General features: G+C 44.8%; 1 protein-coding gene across 1 annotated transcript in view; it reads left to right on the top strand.

Moving 5' to 3' along the window:
* The window catches only part of SYT16 (synaptotagmin 16), a 99,115-nt gene extending 79,417 nt beyond the window's left edge, over positions 1-19,698 (top strand). Inside the window, exons 5-7 of the mRNA XM_072986799.2 lie at positions 12,060-12,503; positions 13,302-13,491; positions 16,566-19,698. Coding sequence (XP_072842900.2) covers positions 12,060-12,503; positions 13,302-13,491; positions 16,566-16,879 — 948 coding nt within the window. The 3' untranslated portion in view covers positions 16,880-19,698. The remainder of the gene's footprint in view (positions 1-12,059; positions 12,504-13,301; positions 13,492-16,565) is intronic.
* Positions 19,699-20,722: the final 1,024 nt, after the last annotated feature.

The raw sequence follows: 20,722 nt of genomic DNA, 5'->3' as shown, positions 1-20,722 counted from the left end.
AAAATTCTGAAATCTCCCATGTCAACAAGCTAGGAAGGAAGACCTTACGCCCCCCACCTTGGTGCTGCTGTTATTGCAGCCATAGAAACTACTGATGCACAGATTTTGCTAACCCCCCAGACCAAAGCCACTGGAAGCCCACTCTCTTTACTGTGTTCTCTGCCTCTCAGGAAGAAAGCCACTGCCCCAGTGAGCAACCTTGAGTTGTCATACATTTTCATGCAAGATGTATATGCTGTTGCAGTCTTTTACTCTCATGCATGCGTGAAGAGGTATCCTTGCTTGGCAGTCCCAAGTGCAGGAGCCTTTAAATGGTGCTGGTCTCTCTGTAAGCCTAGCAGCCAACTGTTCCACCTCCATTTTTGACGTGTTTGCACAATGTCAACTACTGTGCCCATGGTTTTGATTTCCCAAAACTACTCTGACCACTCACTCACCTGGCAGCATGTGGTCCAGTGGCTCAGATATGTGCCTTCTCTAAATAGCATCTACACAACTGCATGGGTGATTATAGAGCCTCACATGTCCTCTGTGGCTTAGAACAGGAGCTGCAGTGGCAGCGGTAGCAGCTTCTCCTCTTCCTTCTGCTGCCTGCTTTGAAACGATGGGATCTGATCACACATGCAAAGCCCAAGTTGTGGCCAGATTATTCTCCTAACCCTATAGGTAGGCAAAGCATTTTGTGACAGTTCCAAGTGAAGAGAGTGAACAAGAAAGGGTGTTTCCCCCCCACACACAAACTAAACAAATTTGCACAAATGTAAGGGACGTGGTGGCACTGTGGGCTAAACTGCAGAAGCCTGTGCTGCAGGGTCAGAAGACCAGCAACCGTAAGATCAAATCCACGCGACGGAGTGAGCTCCCATCGCTTTGTCCCAGCTCCTCTTCAACCTACCAGTTCAAAAGCATGCAAATGCGAGTAGATAAATAGGTACCACCTCAGTGGGAAGGTAAAACGGCATTCCCTAGTCAAGCTGGCCACGTGACAATGGAACTGTCTACGGACAAACGCTGGCTCTACGGCTTGAAAACGGGATGAGCACCGCCCACTAGAGTCGGACACGACTGGACTAAATGTCAAGGGGAACCTTTACCTTTACCTTTTTATCCAAATAATCCATATTGCACAAAATGACAACACCTGCTGCTTTGTTGCATGGACTTCAAAGGACCGTCCTTGGGATCTTTGGTGTCTTTTTAATTAACTAGCCAGTCCTCCTGTGCTTGCTGTGTGTGTTTCTGAGCATGCTTGCGCACATGCTTTGCTTCTCAAAGAAGACTAGTTTTTTTTTCTTTTTGCACAGAGACAGTTTGCACACATTATGGAGATCTTGACAAGAAAAATCAGCACCTGTTTTGCTGGTGTTTGCCTAAAGGACAGTAAGCCTCTTGAAAATTCCAACAGAGACTACCCAAACTGATGATAATAACGAATTTAGCAAGCATTCTTTATCCCCTTGCGGCGTTTGCAAAAGTAAACTCTGTTTTTTTTGGAGCTGGCTCTCTTGGGAAGAATCATCTGAGCTCTCCTACCAAGAGCTATCTCTGTATTCAATCTGGATTTTTATCCACCTCCTCTGAGTAGCTTCTATTGGGCTGCATTGTCTGGCTCAAATAAAAGGCTGAATTTGCTATCCTAGTGTTCTAAAAATACTCCATTGTCTCCAGACTCTGTCGAAACACTCACCTACTTGGAAACAAGAACTCCTCTTTGGCAGGACAGCCGCAAATACCACTTCACGGCCATTCCTGTAATTGCCTGCTTTGTCAGATTGACATTCATGCCCCCCTCCCCTCCACTAGCCTTCCTTCCTTCCTTCCCCCCCTTCTCTCTGCCTACTTACATTTTCTTTCCATCTAGCAGACGTACATAAATTCATTTCTGGTGTTGGGAGTGCATTTACTGAAGGTCACATCCAGCTAAATCTAACTTTTATGACATCATCCCCATGCTCCCCCCCCCCCCACCTCTGAACATCCTTTCTGAAGAGAATTACTCAGCATGCTTGGCCTTGGTAAATAATGTGTTTGGCAAATATGTCTGGGGCAGAAAAGTACAGGTGCAATGGGAATAAGACAGTCAAACCTAGAAGCTGGTTTGGAATTCTTTGCACTGCTGGTACACCTAGATGCAGAAGGGACAGTCTTACAGCCAAGATTCGAAATGCTTACACGGCAGAGTTACACAGTGAAACTATTGGAATGCCTTCAGTATTCAAATATGTACAATAATCAAAGCTGCCTACCCCCCACCCCCAAGGAAGAAACATCATAGGTTTTTGGTCTTAGAGCATTCCCCATGTTTGTTTGTTTGTTTGTTTGTTTGTTTGTTTGTTTGTTTGTTTGTTTGATTGATTGATTGATTGATTGATTGATTGATTGATTGATTGATTGATTTTTACCCCGCCCCTCTAGACAACGTCTACTCGGGGCGGCTTACATCAGTTAAAACAAGTTAAAAAACATATAAAATGCATTTATACTAATTAGTTCTAAACAAAAAGTTTCCAAGATGGTGGTATACAAAAAAGAAAGAAAGAAAGAAAGAAAGAAAGAAAGAAAGAAAGAAAGAAAGAAAGAAAGAGAAAAGGAAAATGACTTAATTGACTGGGGGGTAGGCCTGTTTAAACAACCAAGTTTTTAATTGGCTTTTGAAAACCCCCAGCGAGGGTGCCAGCTGGATTTCAGTGGGGAGTGTATTCCACAGCCGAGGGGCAACCGCCGAGAAGGCCCGGTTTCTTGTTTTCTCCTTCCGGGCCTCCCTTGGTGTCAGTCCCCTCAGCCGTCCCTGCTGGCTATGTCGGGTGACTCGGGTAGATCTGGGTGGCAGGAGGCGATCTGCCAAATATTGAGGTCCCAAACCGTTTAGGGCTTTATATGTAATCATTAATACTTTGAAGTCAATGCGGAAACGAATAGGTAACCAGTGCAGCGCAGCCAGAGTGGGGGAGATGTGCTGATATTTTCTCAACCCACTAATAAGCCTGGCTGCTGCATTCTGGACCATCTGGAGTTTCCGCATGAGCCTCAAAGGCAGCCCCACGTAGAGTGCATTACAATGGTCTAGTCTCGAGATTACGAGCGCGTGGACTAGAGTAGTGAGGGCCCCCCGATCAAGATATGGCCGCAGCTGGGCAATCCGCCATAGATGAAAATAAGCAGAACAGACCACGGACGTCACCTGGGTTTCCATGGTTAGCGCCGGGTCCAGATGTATCCCCAAGCTGCGGACCTCACTCTTTGTGGCAAGGGTCGTCCCTCCAAAAGAAAGGGAGTCACCTATGCCACTGACGGGAGGGCCACCCACCCTCAAGACCTCCGTCTTGTCCGGGTTCAGCCTCAATCCATTTGACTGCATCCATTCCAGTACGGTGTCCAGGCAGTGCTGGAGGGACTGGACGGCATCCACTGAAGTTGGGTGCCGAAATATGCGTTACGCCTGTGGACTACATATTTCCTGTAAAACATGAAACAGGAAAGAAGGCTCATTTTCTCTTTCTATGAATAATGTTTCAAGCCACACCTTGAAACAGGCATGGGCGTCTTGGCTAGCTCTTCCATCTTGACATGAAGGGATTCCGGGAGCGAGCAGAGGGAAGTCACAGGATACTGGATCAGGAAACAAGGGTATAAAGAGTGAATGATGGATTATTTTCAAAAAGAAGAACAGAAGCTTCGTTATCCATTCACTTAGGAACCTGGGCAAGTAAGAGCCAAACCTTGATAAGAATACAGATCATAGCCTGATGCCTGCTGATGAAAACCTGTACAAAAGATCTCACACATTTCCTCTGTAAAGGTGGCTCAGACTCTGAGATACAGCAAACTCATTGGTTTGTTTTATTGTGTTTATAGCCTGTGTCTCATCAACTTGAGTATAGAACTGCTGGATAGCTCAGTGGTTTACTTATCGGACTTTGGAACCAGAGGCCGGGGGTTGGATTCCCCACTGGGAATCCTGGGAGAAGAGCCAGCCTGGGTGGCTTTGGGCAAGCTGCACAGTCCCAGGGCACCCCAGAAAAAGGGAAGAGTAAACCACTTCTGAGTACTGTCTACCAAGAAAACCCTGGGGGAAAAAAAACTGGGTTGCCATAAGTCAGATTTGACTTGATGGCACATCATCATCATTATAATGAATTAAGTTTGAAAAATTGAATAAAGCAATTAAAGGAGAGCTGTAATAAGCTAACAGTTAAGCAGCAGTGTTCCCACTGAAGAGTTAGAAGTGGCCTAAATTCCAGAGGGGGGGAATAAAGTTTTTGGTTTACAATTTAGGATATCCCACCCAGCCTAACGATGCTGGCATGGTTTTGGGAGTTACTGTATAGCCTCACCTAAAAAAACTTTCCAAGCTCCACCTCTGCTCATTCTATCTTGGTTCCAGGCTAAGTCAGATATAATTTAATTGACATTTCACCTGCATTTGTGTCTGACAGACACATGTAGCCTGTCAGACACAAATTGCAGCCTGTCAGACACATGTAGTGGCCGACAGGGGGTTAAGTAATAACCTGCTTTTGCTGCCCGTTTGAGCAGTCATGTAGCAGTCAGGGTGCACCAGGTCAAACATCTGTGACTTTCTGAGTAGCAGGGACTATGATATCATCTGCCTTACAACAACCCTCTAGTTCCCTCTGAACTTAGTTGCAGTCCTAACAGTAGCTGGGAAAGAACATAAGGACATCAGAAGAGCCCTGCTGGATCAGGCCAAGGACCCATCTAGTCCAGCTCCCTGCATCTCACAGTGACCCCACCAGATGCCTCTGGGAGCCCACGAGACGACGAGATCCCTGTCTCCTGATCCTCCTCCCCTGCATCTGGCCTTTGGAGGGACCTTCCTTCTAAGCCTGGAGATTCTACACCCCCATCATGGCTTGTCACCTGTGATGGACTTTTCCTCCAGGAATCTGCACAATCCCATTTGAAAGGCATCTAGGCCAGATGCCATCACCACATCCTGTGACAAGGAGTTCCACAGACTAACAACATTCTGGGTCAAGAAATATTTTCTTTTGTCTGTTCTCACTTTCCCAACACTCAATTCGAGTGGATGTCCCCTGGTTCTGGTATTGCATGAGAGGGAAAAGAGCTGCCATCTATCCACTTTATCCATCCCCTGCATCATTTTAGACCTCTCAATCATGTCCCTCCTCAGGTGCCTTTTCTCTAAAGAGACCCAAACGCTGTAGCCTTTCCTCATAATGGAGTTACCCCAGCCCAGACATCATTTGAGTTGCTCTCTTCTGTACCTTTTTTGAAGAGTGGCGACCAGAACTGTATGTAATACTCCAAGTGCAGCTTTACCATTGTTTTGTACAATGGCATTAGAATGTTGGCTGTTTTATTTTCAATCCTCTTTTTAATGATACCTAGCATTGGACGTGATGGCGCTGTGGGTTAAACCGCTGAAGCCTCTGTGCTGCAAGGTCAGAAGACCTGCAGTCGTAAGATCGAATCCACGTGACAGAGTGAGCCCCCATCGCTTGTCCCAGCTCCCGCCAACCTAGCGGTTCGAAAGCATGCAAAATGCAAAAATGCAAGTAGATAAATAGGTACCACCTCGGTGGGAAGGTAAACAGCGTTCTGTGTCTAGTCACGCTGGTCACGTGACCACAGAGGATTGTCTGTGGACAAACGCTCGCTCTGTGGGTTGAAAACGGAGATGAGCACCGCCGCCTAGAGTTGGACTTGACTGGACAAATTGTCAAGGGGAATCTTTACCTTTACCTAGCATGGAGTTGGCCTTCTTCAGTGTGATGGACTTTTGTAAGTCCACACTGCACATTGGGTTGACCCTTTCATTGACCTGTCCACCAGCACACCGAGATTTCTTTCCTGATCCGTCATGGACAGCTCAGAACCCATTAACGGATAACTAAAGTTCTAATTTTGTTTGCCCCAATGTGCATTACTTTACATGTTCTTATATTGAAATGCGTTTGCCATTTTGCTGCCTATTCTCCCAGTTGGGAGAGATCCTTCTGGAGCTCTTCACAATCTTTCCTGGTCTTCACCACCCGGAAAAGTTTCGTGTCATCTGCAAACTCGGCCACCTCACTGTTTATCCATGTCTCCTGGTCATTGATGAACAGGTTGAAAAGCACTGGTCCCAAGACAGATCCCTGGGGCATACCATGCCAAACGCCTTCTCAAAATCCAGATAAGACAATATCCACTGGTTCGCCCGCATCCACATGCCTCTTGACCTTTTCAAAGAATTCTAAAAGTTTGTGAAGCAAGATTTACCCTTACAGAAGCCATGCTAGTTTTCCCTCAGCAAGGCTTGTTCTTCTATGTGTTTTAAGATTTTATCTTGGATGAGGCTTTCCACCATCGTCCCTGGAACAGATGTTAGGCTAACCAGCCTGTAGTTTCCCTCCTTCCTTTCTCAAAGATTGGTGTGACATGTGCTGTCCTCCAGTCCTCTGGCACTGTGGCCGTTTTAAGGGACAAGTTGTATATTTTAGATAAGAGATCAGCAACTTCATCCCTCAGTTCCTTAATAACCCTTTGGATGGATGCCATGTGGGTCCAGTGACTTATTGATCTTCAGTTTATTGATTTGGTTTAAAACATCCTCTTTCAACCTGTATCTGATTAAATTCTTTAGTCAGGAGGGGCTGTTCGGGCAGCGGAACCTGCCCAAGGTCTTCTGTCGTGAAGACAGATGCGAAAAACTCATTTAATTTCTCTGCAATCTCCAAGTTCCCATTTACCTCCCCTTTCCCTCCCTCACCATCCAGAGGGCCAGCCGCTTCTCTGGCACGTTTCCTGCTTCTAACATATTTAAAGAAGCTTTTATTATTCTTCGTTATACTGCTGGCTATACGTTCCTCAAAGGCCTTCTTTCCCTTCCGTATCATATTCTTACATTTCTTTTGCCAGAGATTGTGTTCCTTTTTATTTTCCTCGTTTGGGAAGGATTTCCATTTACGGAAGGACCCCTCCTTGCCCTTTAAAGCCTCTCTACGCTTGTTAACCGTGCCAGCACCCTCTTGGGCTTAGTTGAGCCCTTCTTTCTTTGCGGTATACACTTCCGTTGCCATTGTTTTAAATGGGCTCCATGCACTCTGGAGAGTCTGGGACTAGATTCTTTTTACCTTTCCTTTCAACTTCTTTCTAACCGGTTTCCCCATGTAAGGGATGCCTGCCCTTCAGAAATCTAGGGTTTTTGTGTCACATTTGCTTGATACTCTTCCCCCAACATGCATGGCGAAAGAGATCGCAGTACAATCACTATTCCCTAGAGACTCAGTGACATCCACGTCCCTAACTATTATTTATTTATTTATTTATTTAATTTATATGCCGCCCACACTACCCAAAGGTCTCTGGGCGGCTTACAGCATTTAAAATACAAAAAGATATGTAACAATTAAAATACAATTAAAATATATATAAAATTGCCATCGGACCCACAGCTAATATTATTTCAGTTAAAAGCCTTCTGGAACAGGAAAGTTTTGACCTGGCGCCGAAATGTCATCAGTGTCAGCGCCAGACGAATCTCAGTCAGGAGGGCATTCCATAGTCTGGGGGCAGCTGCCGAAAAGGCCCTTTGTCTACAAGCCGTCCCTCTTACCTCCTTGAGGGACGGCTCTTTCAAAATGGCCCCCTGGCTAGATCTTAACTGCCGGGTAGGCTCATATGGAAGGAGGTGGTCCTTCAGGTATCCAGGGCCCAAGCCATTTAGGGCTTTATATGTCAAAACAAGCACTTTGAATTGGGCCCGGGCAGCAACTGGTAGCCAATGTAACTTATACAGAATCGGCTTGATATGTTCCCTGGCAGCCACACCACTCACCAGCTGCGCCGCTCGATTCTGGACCAGTTGTAGTCGCCGGACCGTCTTCAAAGCCAGCCCCACATAAAGCGCATTGCAGTAATCTAGGCCCTGAGTACCACACAATATTAAATCCAGAGTCACCTGTCCACTGGTGGGTTCCATGACAAATTGCTCCAAGGCACAGTCATTTAGAGCAGTGGTCCCCAACCGTTTTGGGGCCACGGACCGGCTGGGGGGATCAAGCTTCATGCATTGGGGGGGTGTCATGCTCGTGGGGGTGTGTCATGCTCGTGGGGGGCATGTCATGCTTGCGTGCATGCATGCAAGCATGATGCCTGCTGTGAGACGGTCACCGCGTGAGCGTGCAGGGGAGCAGAGATCCGTATCTGTGGCCCAGTTCCGGCAAGCCCATGGACCGGCCCCTGTGGCTGACGGCCCCGATTTAGAGAAAAGGATTCCTCAGAAAAGCACATTGTTGCAAAGTGTTCCTGTTGTAATGCTGAGTACATTTCTCCAACAGTGCTGGGCTTAGGGGCACCAAGCCTCTATGTAGTTCAAAATCCAAGTATAACTCTTATGCGCCCCCCAAATGAAGGGGGGCATAAGAATAAGCAGTTCACAACACACACACAAACACACACACACACACACACACACACAGAGAGAGACCTCTTCCCCCAACCTGACCCTCCCCTGCTGTCATGTGGATCTGCCATGTCATGAGAGCAGGCCAACTGGGGTGCCATCATCAGACCCGGGTCCACCACATTGCCAACAACAGGGCCCTAGATAAGCCAAAGACATACCCTTTTCAAGCCACTTCTTGGAGACAAATAGCAGCACAATATTGATTGAATATTTTTGAATATTATTGAATATTTATTGGCTGGCTGGTTGGTTCGTTGGTTGAGGGAAAACATGTATAACTAAAACCATGATGCTCAAATCCATGCAATTCAAGGGAGAAGTTATTTGAGAGTGATTTGGTCTTCAGTGGCCATGAAGATCCATTGGCTTGACAAAACAACTGTTCCTGTTGTCGTGATCCTATTTAGCTCCTTATATAAATGAGGAGTTTGCTCATGATTTATTACTTATGGTGGACACTTCTAGCGTGTCTTTATATATATGATTGTCACGGCAACTGACAAGTGACAGAATAGCGATTAACTACAAGGAAAGAACAAATGTTTTTTTAGAAATTGTAAAAGAAAGTTTAAAAAGTGCTAGTAAGCCATCAAGCCCTTGTACTGTGCAGTTCTGTGGCCTTCCCTTCGGTATCCTCCTGGGTGTTTTAAATTTTATTTTATTTTTAATTGTGTGCTCATGTTTAAATAGAAAAGAGCGGTCTCTATAGCAACCCTTTCTAGCCCGAGATTAAAAAGCAGCATTGAACAGAAAAAAACAAATCCTGGAAGCTGAAAGCACCTCATTCTCTCTCTTTCCCCCTCTCTCTGTCTCTGTCTCTTTCTCTTGGCTTTTGCTTCGTGAAATAAACCTTTTGCAAAAAAAGGGCAGAAGGGTCTGTTGGAAAATGTTTCTTCTAATTTGATGTCACACATTTAAACCTGTCATTAAGCTGGGGATGTAAGAAGGATGCTGGTGATGACACAGCCGCCTGGACGTTCGTCCATCTACCCATGCTGTGATTTCATAACATGGGGTACTTTCATTGCCGTAGAAGTGTAGGAAAAGTCAGTAGACTTGGTAGCATCCACAGAAGTTAACAGAAAGAAGGATTCTGAACAGTGTATTTGCGAAGGCTTTCACGGCCGGGATCTAATGTTTTTTGTGGGTTTTTCGGGCTCTTTGGCTGTGTTCTGAAGGTTGTTCTTCCTAACGTTTCGCCAGTCTCTGTGGCTGGCATCTTCAGAGGGCAGGAGTAGGAACTGTGTCCATGCTTTGAAGATGCCGGCCACAGGGACTGGCGAAACGTTAAGAAGAACAACCTTCAGAACACAGCCAAAGATTCAGAACAGATTCACGAATATTATTGCCTCTAAGAGTGTCATTTAAAGGGAGGTACCCAAACCTTGCTTACCTTTGGAGTCAGGTGTCATCAGTGTGCTGATGATGCACAACACTATCTCTCTTTTTTTCCACCTCAGCAGTGGATGCCATCCAGATGCTCAAACGCTTCCCAGCTTTGGTATTGGAATGCACCAGGGCTAACAAGCTCAAATTTGAACCCGGACAAGACTGAGATTTTGTTCCTGTGGGTGCCCCTCAGGCAGGCTGGGCGGGTTAATCCCTGGACTGGATGGTTTGCCCTCCCATTTAGGGAGCGAGTACATAACCTTTCTTGGGATTCCCAGAGTGCAGCCGTGTCCAGATCAGCTGCGGCTTAATGCCCAACTCCACCCCCTACCTTGATGAGGGTTCCCTTGGGACACTGGTGCAAGCGTTGGCCATATCTTGGATTGACTGTTGCAATGCTCTCTACATGGGGCTCCCCTTGAACCTGACCCGGATACTACATGGGTTCCAGAATGGAGCAGCCAGACTGGTGACTGGTATGATCAAATTTGAGCGTTATCTCTCTAGTTCTGGCCCACCTACACTGGTTACCCATTGCCTCCTGGTTCAGGTTCAAGGTTTTGACTCTTAAATATAAGGGAGGCCCGAAAGTCTTCCACCAGAGGCAGAGCCTTCTCCATGGTGGCCCCAACCTTAGGGAATCAGCTCACAGAGGAGCTACACCTGACTGTCTCCCTTTTGTTATTCAGAAGAAAACTCAAGACTTTTCTTTTTAGGGAGGCCTTTGATACCGAAGTGGGTTGATATTTGGTTTCATTTCGTGTCTTGCCACTTTTGTAAACTGTTTAGGTGCCATCTGGTTTTTATATTGTGAGTTTTAAAAATGTTTGTTTAATCTTGATATTGGTTTAAACCTGTTGTTAAACTGCCCAGCATAGTGCTTTCACACTAATGGGGCAATGTACAAATGAAATCCATCGATCCATCCATACACACACACACATCTGTCAAGACCATCAAGTGTAGATACTGTGTTCGCTTCCATTGTGGGTTAATGAAGAGTTTTCTGCATGTATTTTCATTTCTGTTCCCCAACGTGAAGATGTGCCTTAAACAAATACAGTATCTTTCTCTGTTGAGACTCTTTTATTGTTTAATTCCACCTCTTGTCTTTATTTGCGATAAACAACAGCTATCCTTGTTGGAACAGTAATCATTTCCCTTCTTCCCTCCTCCTCTCTTCTTCCTCTAGCTCTAAGGTCAGATATCCAATGCACTAGCCAGCTTTTAAATAAAAACCAATACATTGCAAGAAAGAAGAAACACAGCCCTTTTCTCCCCAATGCTTTCCTTTTTTTCCAGCTTCCACCATTGCCAAATAATTACTTTCACTCCCTAAGCAGCTGCCTCCTTTATCTGGTCTCACCACTTTTTAGACCTCTGTATAATCTCCTGTGCCCTGTCCAGCCATTGCATTCTGGACCTTCTTGGCTTCTCATAGGAATGTTGTGAGCATTCACAAAATTTCCCATTCTTTCCCAAGTCCCACCATGCCAATAATCCCTCTTGAGACATTCCCCTCCATACCCACACATCCAGCCACACACATGGAAAATTTTCTCTCTCTCTTGTTTAGAATTAGTTTTTCACTGGTGGCTCTGTGCAGGAGTACCAGATTCTGCACAGCTTAAGGTACTTTGTGGTGAATCCTACACAGGAAACAATTCTATAACCATCCTGCACAGCTTGGTGTTTTTCCTGCCCTTTCCAGGTGCAGGTTCTATTGAAGAAAGATGCTGAATTCTGCTGAAGAATTACAACAGTCCCATGCTCGGCGTTTCTTTTATTTTAAAAAAATGACCATCAAAATTCTGAGATATCCAGTGTGATTTTCCATGAGCGTTCTTGCCCACAGAAATTTTGCAACAGGGAGAAAAGACGGATGCCATACCCCCTGTTTTCTATCTAAAAAAACGAGAGAGTGGGTAAGAGAGGGCATAATATTTGCATTCCTGGCTTCCCAGATCACATCCTTCTTGCTTTGTTCTTCCAGCTTTATAGAGAGAGAAAAAACAGCACAATCATCCTCCCAACTCCAAGATATGTGCTAGACTTCATTTTAATCCTTTTGTCTTTTCTTTACCTCCCCATTCCACCCACCCCCCATCTATCAACATGGCAGCATTCTGCAATAACAAACGTTCACTAATTTCTTTCTTTCTTGAAAAACAAACTGAACCAGTGGCTGTCCCCCTTCCCCTTCCTATGGACTCACATTTTGCATTTTCTCTTCAAGGAACATGAAGGAGCGAGTGCCCTCCCAGCTCATCCCAGCACCCGGGAGCCCATTTCCAAATGTGGAGACCTGGATGTCATCCTTGATTATAGGCCTTCGAATCAAAAGCTGCAGGTGACCATCTTGGAAGCAAAGGAGATTCCTGATAAGGATCGGAGCGGAGTGAGTAGCTGGCAGGTCCGTGTGGTCCTGATGCCCAGCAAGAAGCAAAGGGGAAAGTCGAGTGTCCAACGAGGTCCCAATCCAGTGTTCAAGGACAAAATGAGCTTCAGCAAGTTGGCACCGGAAGAGCTGAGGAACAACGCCCTCCGATTCCGCCTCTATTCAGTGCGCAAAATGATCAAGGAGAGAATGATGGGCGAGCGGTTCTTTTATCTCAACAGCCTCAACCAGGAGGGGGAAATGAAGGTGACGCTGGTCCTGGAGCCAAGAAGCAATTTGTATGTAAGTCTCTCTGAAGTGGAGCCAGGCCTCCAAAGCTGTTATGGAGTGGTTTCCTGTGGATAGGGCAAAAAGTTCCAGCAAAATGAATTATCTCCAGTTATATTTTGTTATTTATGCATCCTAACTTCATTTTGTCACATGTCCAAATTTTTTAGCAGGCTTACAAAATTCATTATCTCTCTTTGTTTTCCTTCTCACTTTGATGACATTGTTTCTGCTCCTCAGTTTAGTTTTCATTGTTCATCTCCTTCAATTTGGTATCTCCAGTGAGAAGGAAAGCAATGGGAATGATCTTTGGCTGGCTAAGACCTATTTTCTGACAGAAGCATCCACCCCAAGACTCAATGGAGAAGTAGCTTCCTAGCTATCTCACAAAGCAAGATCTGTCCTGTGGAACTACATGCCACCATCCATTGTTCTAAATCTTTACTTTCCAGAGATAGGGCGAGAGAGTAGCTTTATTAGTCCGTTGCAACCAAAACAACAACAACAGCAAGAACTTGGGACACCTTAAAGACAGGCAAATTTAATACGTCGTGAGCTTTCATGGATTGCAGCCTCCTTCCATGAAAACTTATACCAATCACCAAAAGCAACTTTTTAGTTTTGAAGATGCCGAAAGATGCTCTTTGAAATACTGCAGGACACTGAGGTTATTGGAAATTGAATGCACTTCTAGGATTTTGTGTTTAGCTTACAGTGTTTTGTACGAATATGAAACCTCTTCTGATTCCATTCTCTTGCTTTTCTCTCTCTCTCTCTCTCTCTTTTCTTCTTCTTAATATCCTCCACTATCAGAGCGGAGGCTCCCAGATCAGCCTGTCAGCCATCTCCCACAGCGACAGTGTTTCTTCAAACCAGTCCCTGTCACACGGAGGGGTTCCAGAGTTGCTGGTAGGACTATCGCACAACGCTACAACGGGACGGCTATCAGTAGAACTGATCAAGGGCAGCCACTTCCGGAACCTTGCTATTAACAGGCCACCTGGTATATAGAAATACTATGTTTCTTCCGTTGAGTACTTCGCGTAGACACCTAGCGTAGGTGTGGGGCATGAACTGGGAATGCTGTGGGCTGCTGTTGGCATCTAGCGGCTTTTGGCATCTTATATGGCCTGGTACACATTTAACAAATAAGTGGGGAAATGTTACTTTACACAGGTTTTTTTTGGAAGACTACTACCTGTGCTGTTTCACACTTTGGCCTGTGATGCTAACAGGTTACGCATGTGTCCCATATTGTTTCTTTTTTATAACAACAATTGTTTGACTGCAGACAGCAGTGCGCCAAACGAAATGCTTATACATAGGAAGTAAAACGATTGTCAGTTCTGAACTAGTTGGGACTGCAGGTGTAGCTGCAGTATTCTGCAAAGAAGGAAAGAAACAGACCTGATTACTACTTATGTAAAATATACTAAAAATTCTTGTAATTAGCAGGATTACCCCTGGATGCTAGAAGGTGTGCTTTTCATTTTTCTAACAATGCAGAATATATTCTGTGTCTCCCCCCCCCCCCGCCCTGGGGGGGCCTTCTGCATTGGGTATTGATGGCAAGGATCCTGAACCGAAAAACGTCAGCTCCAGATCTGGATCTTAGTAGTTCTCTCTTACTGTTTGTTTGCTCACAACAACCCTGTGAGGTAGGATTGAAGGAAGAGAGAGGAAGGGGACTTGACCAAGCTATCGATCTAGAACTAATGCTAAGATATGACCAGAATAGGGATTTTTTGCTTCCTTTTCAGGAAAGCTAAGTTATAAAGACAAATCTTCTTTCCCAGTACTGGGGCTGCATCACACCAACATGCAACAAGCACACCTATTAAGAAGAAAAGGAATCGTTGCCAAAACGAGGGGAGGACAAAGGCCTAGGCTCGGCCTCTCGGGTCTTCAGAAGGAGCAGAATTAATGTTGCATGATAATTGCAGCCTTGCACTGTCGTGATTATATTAGGAGTACATTAGCCTCATTAATTAAATCCAGTGGCAATAATACGGAAGTAAGCACAAAAGATGGAGTGCCAGTGTGGATTTAGGTTAAGAGAAGAAGGAACGGCCTCTTAAATAAACAAAGTGTGTGGTTAACCTGTTGAGCTGGTGATGTGAAAAATGAATTATCAGAACATTTATAACATAAGAAGGATACTCTTAAGGCTAGATGTAAAGCAGATCCTGCGTGCCAGACTTCCACGTTCACAGAAAAACTGATCTGTTCTAGTTAATCAAATATTTCTTCATTCCTGTAATGGCCTTGTGAAGTTGGAACTATTGACTGTGAAAATACAAAGGCAAATGATTTAGTTTGAACTGTATCAGCTTGACATCTGGTCTGTCTATAAATAGTTCACTGTCATTCTCTTTCTAATAGCAGGGTGTACCTAGGGCCTGGCTTTCTGTACATCTTTAATAATTACAGGCCATCAAGTTGGTTCCAACTTACGGCAACTCTTTTTCTAGGTATAGACTACTCAGAAGTGATTTCCCGTTCCCTTCTAAGGGAACAATAACTGGTAGGTAGAGGAGCTAAAAGTAGATCTGTTGCCATGGAGAGGTCATCATCTGATCAAGGTTGACTAGTTGGCCACTGTTAGCCCTTGCAAAGGTGGTGAGTTTGCCCCAGGAAGCTGGTGAGACTGGATGGTTTCTTAACCTCTCTTTGGAAAGTTACCTGCAGTTTTAGCATGTGGTTTTGCCAAAGTCTGGCCCACTGCTTTGAACAGGAAGGGCAAGGTGGTCCATCTATCCGAAGCAAGGAAAGAGAGCATTTTTTAGAGGAGCAGAAATATGTTGTAGCAGGCAGTACATTTTCTTTTAGCAAGGTTTTCCCGGTGCAGGAGGTGGAGCCCAATAAACAAGGGTGGGTGCCCTGGTGGAGTGCTGATAATGAACTGGATTGAACAGCTCCTCTCCTTCAGAGCAAATTCCATTTCCTCAATACGTTGCTTACCAATGGCTGCTCCTTTCCCTGCATTTACTTTATTGTCTGTTTGCTTTTTCTACTTAGCCGTATCACACCCTTGGTGAATCAACAGAATCAGCCTTGGAGGGTGCTGGATGACGGTGCTACATCAAGCCAGCTATGACTTCCAGTCATTATGGCTTCTTCAAATAGTGGGACGGGTGGAAAAGCCTAGGGTTGGAAAACCTACAATAAATGATCTCTCTCTCTCTCTCTCTCTCTCTCTCTCTCTCTCTCTCTTTCTCTCACACTCTCTCTCTCTCTCTCTCTCTCTCTCTCTCTCTCTCTCACACACACACCACACACACACACACACACACACACACACACACACACACACACACACACACACACACACACACACACACACACCAAGGAGTGAATGCTCAGATCTCTATGGCTCCATTCATCTTTTCAGCATGTTTGAACACAGAGGTGCATTCATGTGCTTCTTACCGCATGTGTAAAGCGATCTGATTCCTGCTCATGACTACAGCCTTCCCCGAACTTGAGGCCATTCAGAGGTGTTGAACTACAGCTTCCCGGGAGTTGCAGGGCTGAAAAAATTTAGAAGGCAGCAGGTGTCGTAAAGTTGCCCAAGAATGCCAAAACTCAGAACCTGGTTGCGTGACTAATGAGAGAACAATGAATTATTTTAGGAGGACAAGGCTCTCTTGGCTTCTAAGCTTACCCGTGCTTTCATGCCTGAAATTAAGTTTTGCATCTTGCACTCCTCAGGCAAAGCAAAACACATAAAATAGCTCATCCAGGAGGGGAAAAAGCTGCCAGTTTTTATGGCCAAGCCTGAAGGTTGATCCTCATGCCATATATATCAAGTGCACGGTAGTCAATGTGTAGGGATATCATTATGTATTTATGTTACATTAATACTAATTGTATTCATATTTTTTTTCCTCTCTCAATTTGTGTCATGCCATTCTTCCAATCACCCTAAAGAGAATCACCGCTGATCCTCGGGGCCAGTTTGATCTCAAAACAGCCCTGTGGAGAGGGATAAGAAGTTGACCCCAGTGGTGAGCTTTCTCTCGTTTGCACCGTGTTTCTTACTCAAAATAATGGTTTGTGTCCTACATAAATTTTCAGATACTTACGGAAAGCTCTGCCTTCTCAACTCGGTCGGCCAGGAGATGTCACGCTGCAAGACGTCCGTCCGGCGGGGCCAGCCAAATCCCGTCTACAAAGAGACCTTCGTCTTCCAGGTGGCCTTGTTCCAGCTGTCGGATGTCACGCTGATGATCTCCATCTACAACCGGCGCAGCATCAAGCGCAAGGAGATGATTGGCTGGCTTTCCATGGGCCAGAACAGTAGCGGAGAAGAGGAGCTCAGTCATTGGCAAGAGATGAAGGAATCCAAGGGGCAGCAAGTCTGCCGGTGGCACACGCTTCTGGAATCTTAACTGAAGCCATGGTGGATCCCATGCTCTTTGGGGTGGCTGTTCTGTCTCTAAGGCCCAAAGCAGAGAAGTTGTCACACTGGCATTTGACGTGTAAAAGACTGAGTTCATAGTCGTTGGACTTAGCAATGCTCTCTGTACTGTCACAATGACTGTGTTTCTCTTTTGCACTCTCCCACCCCACCGGCCCCTCCATGGACCACTAGAAATTTCTTGAAATCACAACCAGCCACTGGACAGTAGAAAGCTGTATCCTGCTCAGAGCTAGGGCCAACTGTTATCATGACGGGCTTTGCTAAGAACAAGGCCTTGTTTCCTCTTGGTCATGAAGATCATAGAGCCAGATCTGGTAGATGGTGCAATGGCCTTATTGTTAGGAAGAATGGAAAGTTTGCTTTAGATTGGGATATACTGGGAAACATACCAGCTCCGCCTTGAATTTGAATTTTCACTGGAGAGACTGTGTCTCACTTAACCTGATTGCAAGAGTTGAGATGAGGTTTGCACAAATGATTCTGAATAGAATGTTAGAGAAAGGCCAAGAGATCAAAGGGAAAGATGGGGTTTAGGGACTACAAGGTAGGGCAGCATGGAAGAAACTGGGTGTTAAAACCTCTGGTCCAAACTTGATGGACTCCCCCTCCCCCCCAAAAAACCAAAAAAGCGAAGCATCCTACTTATATACTTCCCCATAGTGCTTAAAGCACTGTCTGGGTGGTTTACAATTTAATTATGCAGGCTACACATTGCCACTCTGTCCCCCGCCGCATAAGCAAGGTACTCAATTTACTGACCTTGGAAGGAGAGAAGGCTGAGTGAACCTTGAGCTGGCTACCTGGGACTGAAACTGGGTTGTGAGCAGTTTTGGCTGCAGTACAGCAGTTTAGCCATGGCCCCACTAGGCGCCTCCCCAAATCTTTGATTCTACAACTATCAGCAGACATAGCCCTTCTGTCTTCTGAATTCACTTCTTAAACCTGCAATGGCTAGAAAGGTACTGTTAAAATCAGACTGCCAAAAAGTTGTTTTTGAGCCAGTGCCAAAACTGACACGCGGATATTGTTATTATATAATTTGGTCACTAGGTGGCACTGGACAAAGTCGTATCTGGGTGGAGTTGGCAGTTCTTCTGTTCTTGATTTTTGTTGGGCTCTTCCCTTTTTTTGAGAAAGAGGGACAGAGAGAAAATTAAGTTCTTGCTTAGTTTCTTGACCCGTTTATCCCATAAAACCTTCCAGGAAAACCATGCTGTAGACATTGACTGCATCGGAAAACAAGCAGGTACACCACCCTTCTAAGAAATTTCATGTTTGCCTAATGGGTGTTCAAAACATTTCAATTCACAGTGAGTCCTTCACCTGTATACCCACATTTCGTAGGGGCTCCTACTGCCTGTTTACAGGAGACATTTGACTGGAGGCAGATTATTCTGACTATAGATATAGAATAGGAAATGACATTGTAGAGAGCAATAAAGACAAGTATGATCTAGACCTGTGAAGGCCAGAAGGCACTGAGAACCTTTTGAGCAAACTTTTGAAGCAGTAGTTTTTCATTTCGGTGCATTGAACGCAGACTACAATGCCCAGAATTCTTCACAGTATCACTGCTGTAAATGCTATTTGGGTGATTCTTGGAACTGTAGTCCAAAAGAGTATCTTTTCTAAACTCTGGATTTAGCTGGACTAGGAACCAACACCATTCTGCCATGACTAGGGGATGATGTGACTGGGAACACTATCCATCATCCTCTGTAGTATACAGCAGCTTCTTAGCTCACCGTGATGTGGAGTGAGAGTCTATAGAAACATGTCATTTTCAAAGGCTCCCTGCTTTAAAACTAAAGAATCTGTAAACAGATATAGGGACACAGGAAGTTTCAGGGTTTGGCTGGCTGATCAATCTGATAAATTGCTTACACATTCGGACTAATTTGAATTGGTTGTTTTCCTCCCTGATCATTTTAGAAGCAATGTAAATATAACATGAAATGTACGATGAATTGTGCATTAATTATCTAAAAACTAGGTATGCTGTTTCCTTTAGCATTCTCATCTGCGCATATATGCAGATTTTGCTGATTGACTAAAATTCAGGTTAGAGTTCTGAAAGCCCTAATCTTGCATGAAATCAGTAAGAGAGACTTATTTCTACCCGGGGTAGCTGATTCATTCATCTGAATCAGTTTCTGATACCCTTTCTGCTCTCAGAGGTTCCCATGTTTTTATCTTCCACTTCTCAATGTATTATTTCATTTCATTCACGGAGGCAAGTTTTCTTGATTATACAAATGAGGTCATTAGTTTAGCACAGCATGTTCTTCTCCTTCTTTTTAAACAGCGTTTCTAATTCTTGAGATGAAACATCATTCACTACCGCTCTAGACTGGGAATCAAGATTGGGGAGGACATAAACAGACCGCAAGACCAAAATGTTCACTTTTCAGATAGCATGTAGAAGATAGATTCCTCCCATCCCATAAACTGCTAAGTGCCTAGAGATTGCAAATAATTTATGATGTAGTCCAACCACAGAAATAGTATTGCACCCCAAACCAACAAATGTGTCCCCCCCCCCCAAAAAAAATCAACCACAGTTGCTTGAGATGCACAGCATGTTATGAGTGCTTTAAAAAATTTTCTTGTCTTAAAGATTGCATGAGAACTGATTGGCGTGAGATTTAAGGAGGCAGCTTGCATTAACACATCCAGTGCTGATAATACCAAAGCCAAGTCTGGATACATAAAAAGATAATGAATAGAGAGCTGCTACTAAAACACATTCTGGATCTTTTCCTAAATCCTGGTGCAAAAAAACAACAACAAACAAACAAAAAAGACCACAACACCTTTTTGTTTGCATGTGTTTATTTAGAAAGGCAGACACACCAGCCCCAACATCCTTACACCTCTGAACGCACTTAAGCTGAAGGTCTTATCTTTTTGCAATAAAGAGGGTGTACTGGAACTTCTGCAGCCTCTACCATGGGAAGATATCTCTGGTCAGGAATGGCTAAGCCATAAACCACTGTAGCACAAGGCATTCTCTGGCCCTCTTTTGCCTGGACAGAAACCAGAGTTTTCAAACACTGATGACCCAGGCTAGTTCTGGGATTTTGGAAGTGGAAGTCTTAGAAATGAAATCTTCTAAGCTATGGCAGGGGACGATTGATGGGCTGTGGCCACTGAGGAAGTCTTGATTGTGTACCAAACCCAGCGGGACTACATACAGGAGAGTACTGGGGACAAAGCCAGTGGGTGATTGGGGATGTGCAGAACCCAAAGCCCTATTATAGCAGCTTTTCTTATTTGTTGAACTACATATGTTCAACTCGTGCGTTGTGTTGGACTACAGCTTTCCTCTACTTTGGCCATTGGGGCATATCTGGAGCACTTCATTTAAGGAGCATTGCACACCTTTAAAATAGTTCCGCAGGTGGTAAGTGGTATAAAAATCAATTAAACAACAATTGCAGTTATGGCATTGAAAGGAGAAAGAAGAACTTAGTGATATAACATTGCCAGTTAATATGAAAATTGTGTAGGCAAGAGAAATCTCATCTTCTAAAGAGCCTTCAGTCTAAACTCAATGGAGGGAGGGAGGACCAAAGAGTGAATGGGAGTGAAAGTGCTAATCCATGGCATTTAATTGCTGCTGAGGATACTTGGGAGGAGAGATTTGAGGAGATAAGACACAGGTGGCACCATGGAAGCTTTCTGGGAAAGAGTTCTAGAAAAGCAACTAGCAAGAATCAGCCCAGTCACCTCCCCCAGTTCCACCCCTCTGGTTGACTACTAACTGGGCATGCAGCAGAGAAATAGCTAAAGGTTCCTGTTTTCCACTCTG

This window comes from Pogona vitticeps, chromosome 1, assembly GCF_051106095.1.
Source record: "Pogona vitticeps strain Pit_001003342236 chromosome 1, PviZW2.1, whole genome shotgun sequence".
Lineage (NCBI taxonomy): Eukaryota > Metazoa > Chordata > Lepidosauria > Squamata > Agamidae > Pogona > Pogona vitticeps.
The sequence above is the reverse complement of the archived record's forward strand: the minus strand, read 5'-3'. Positions and strand labels throughout refer to the sequence as shown.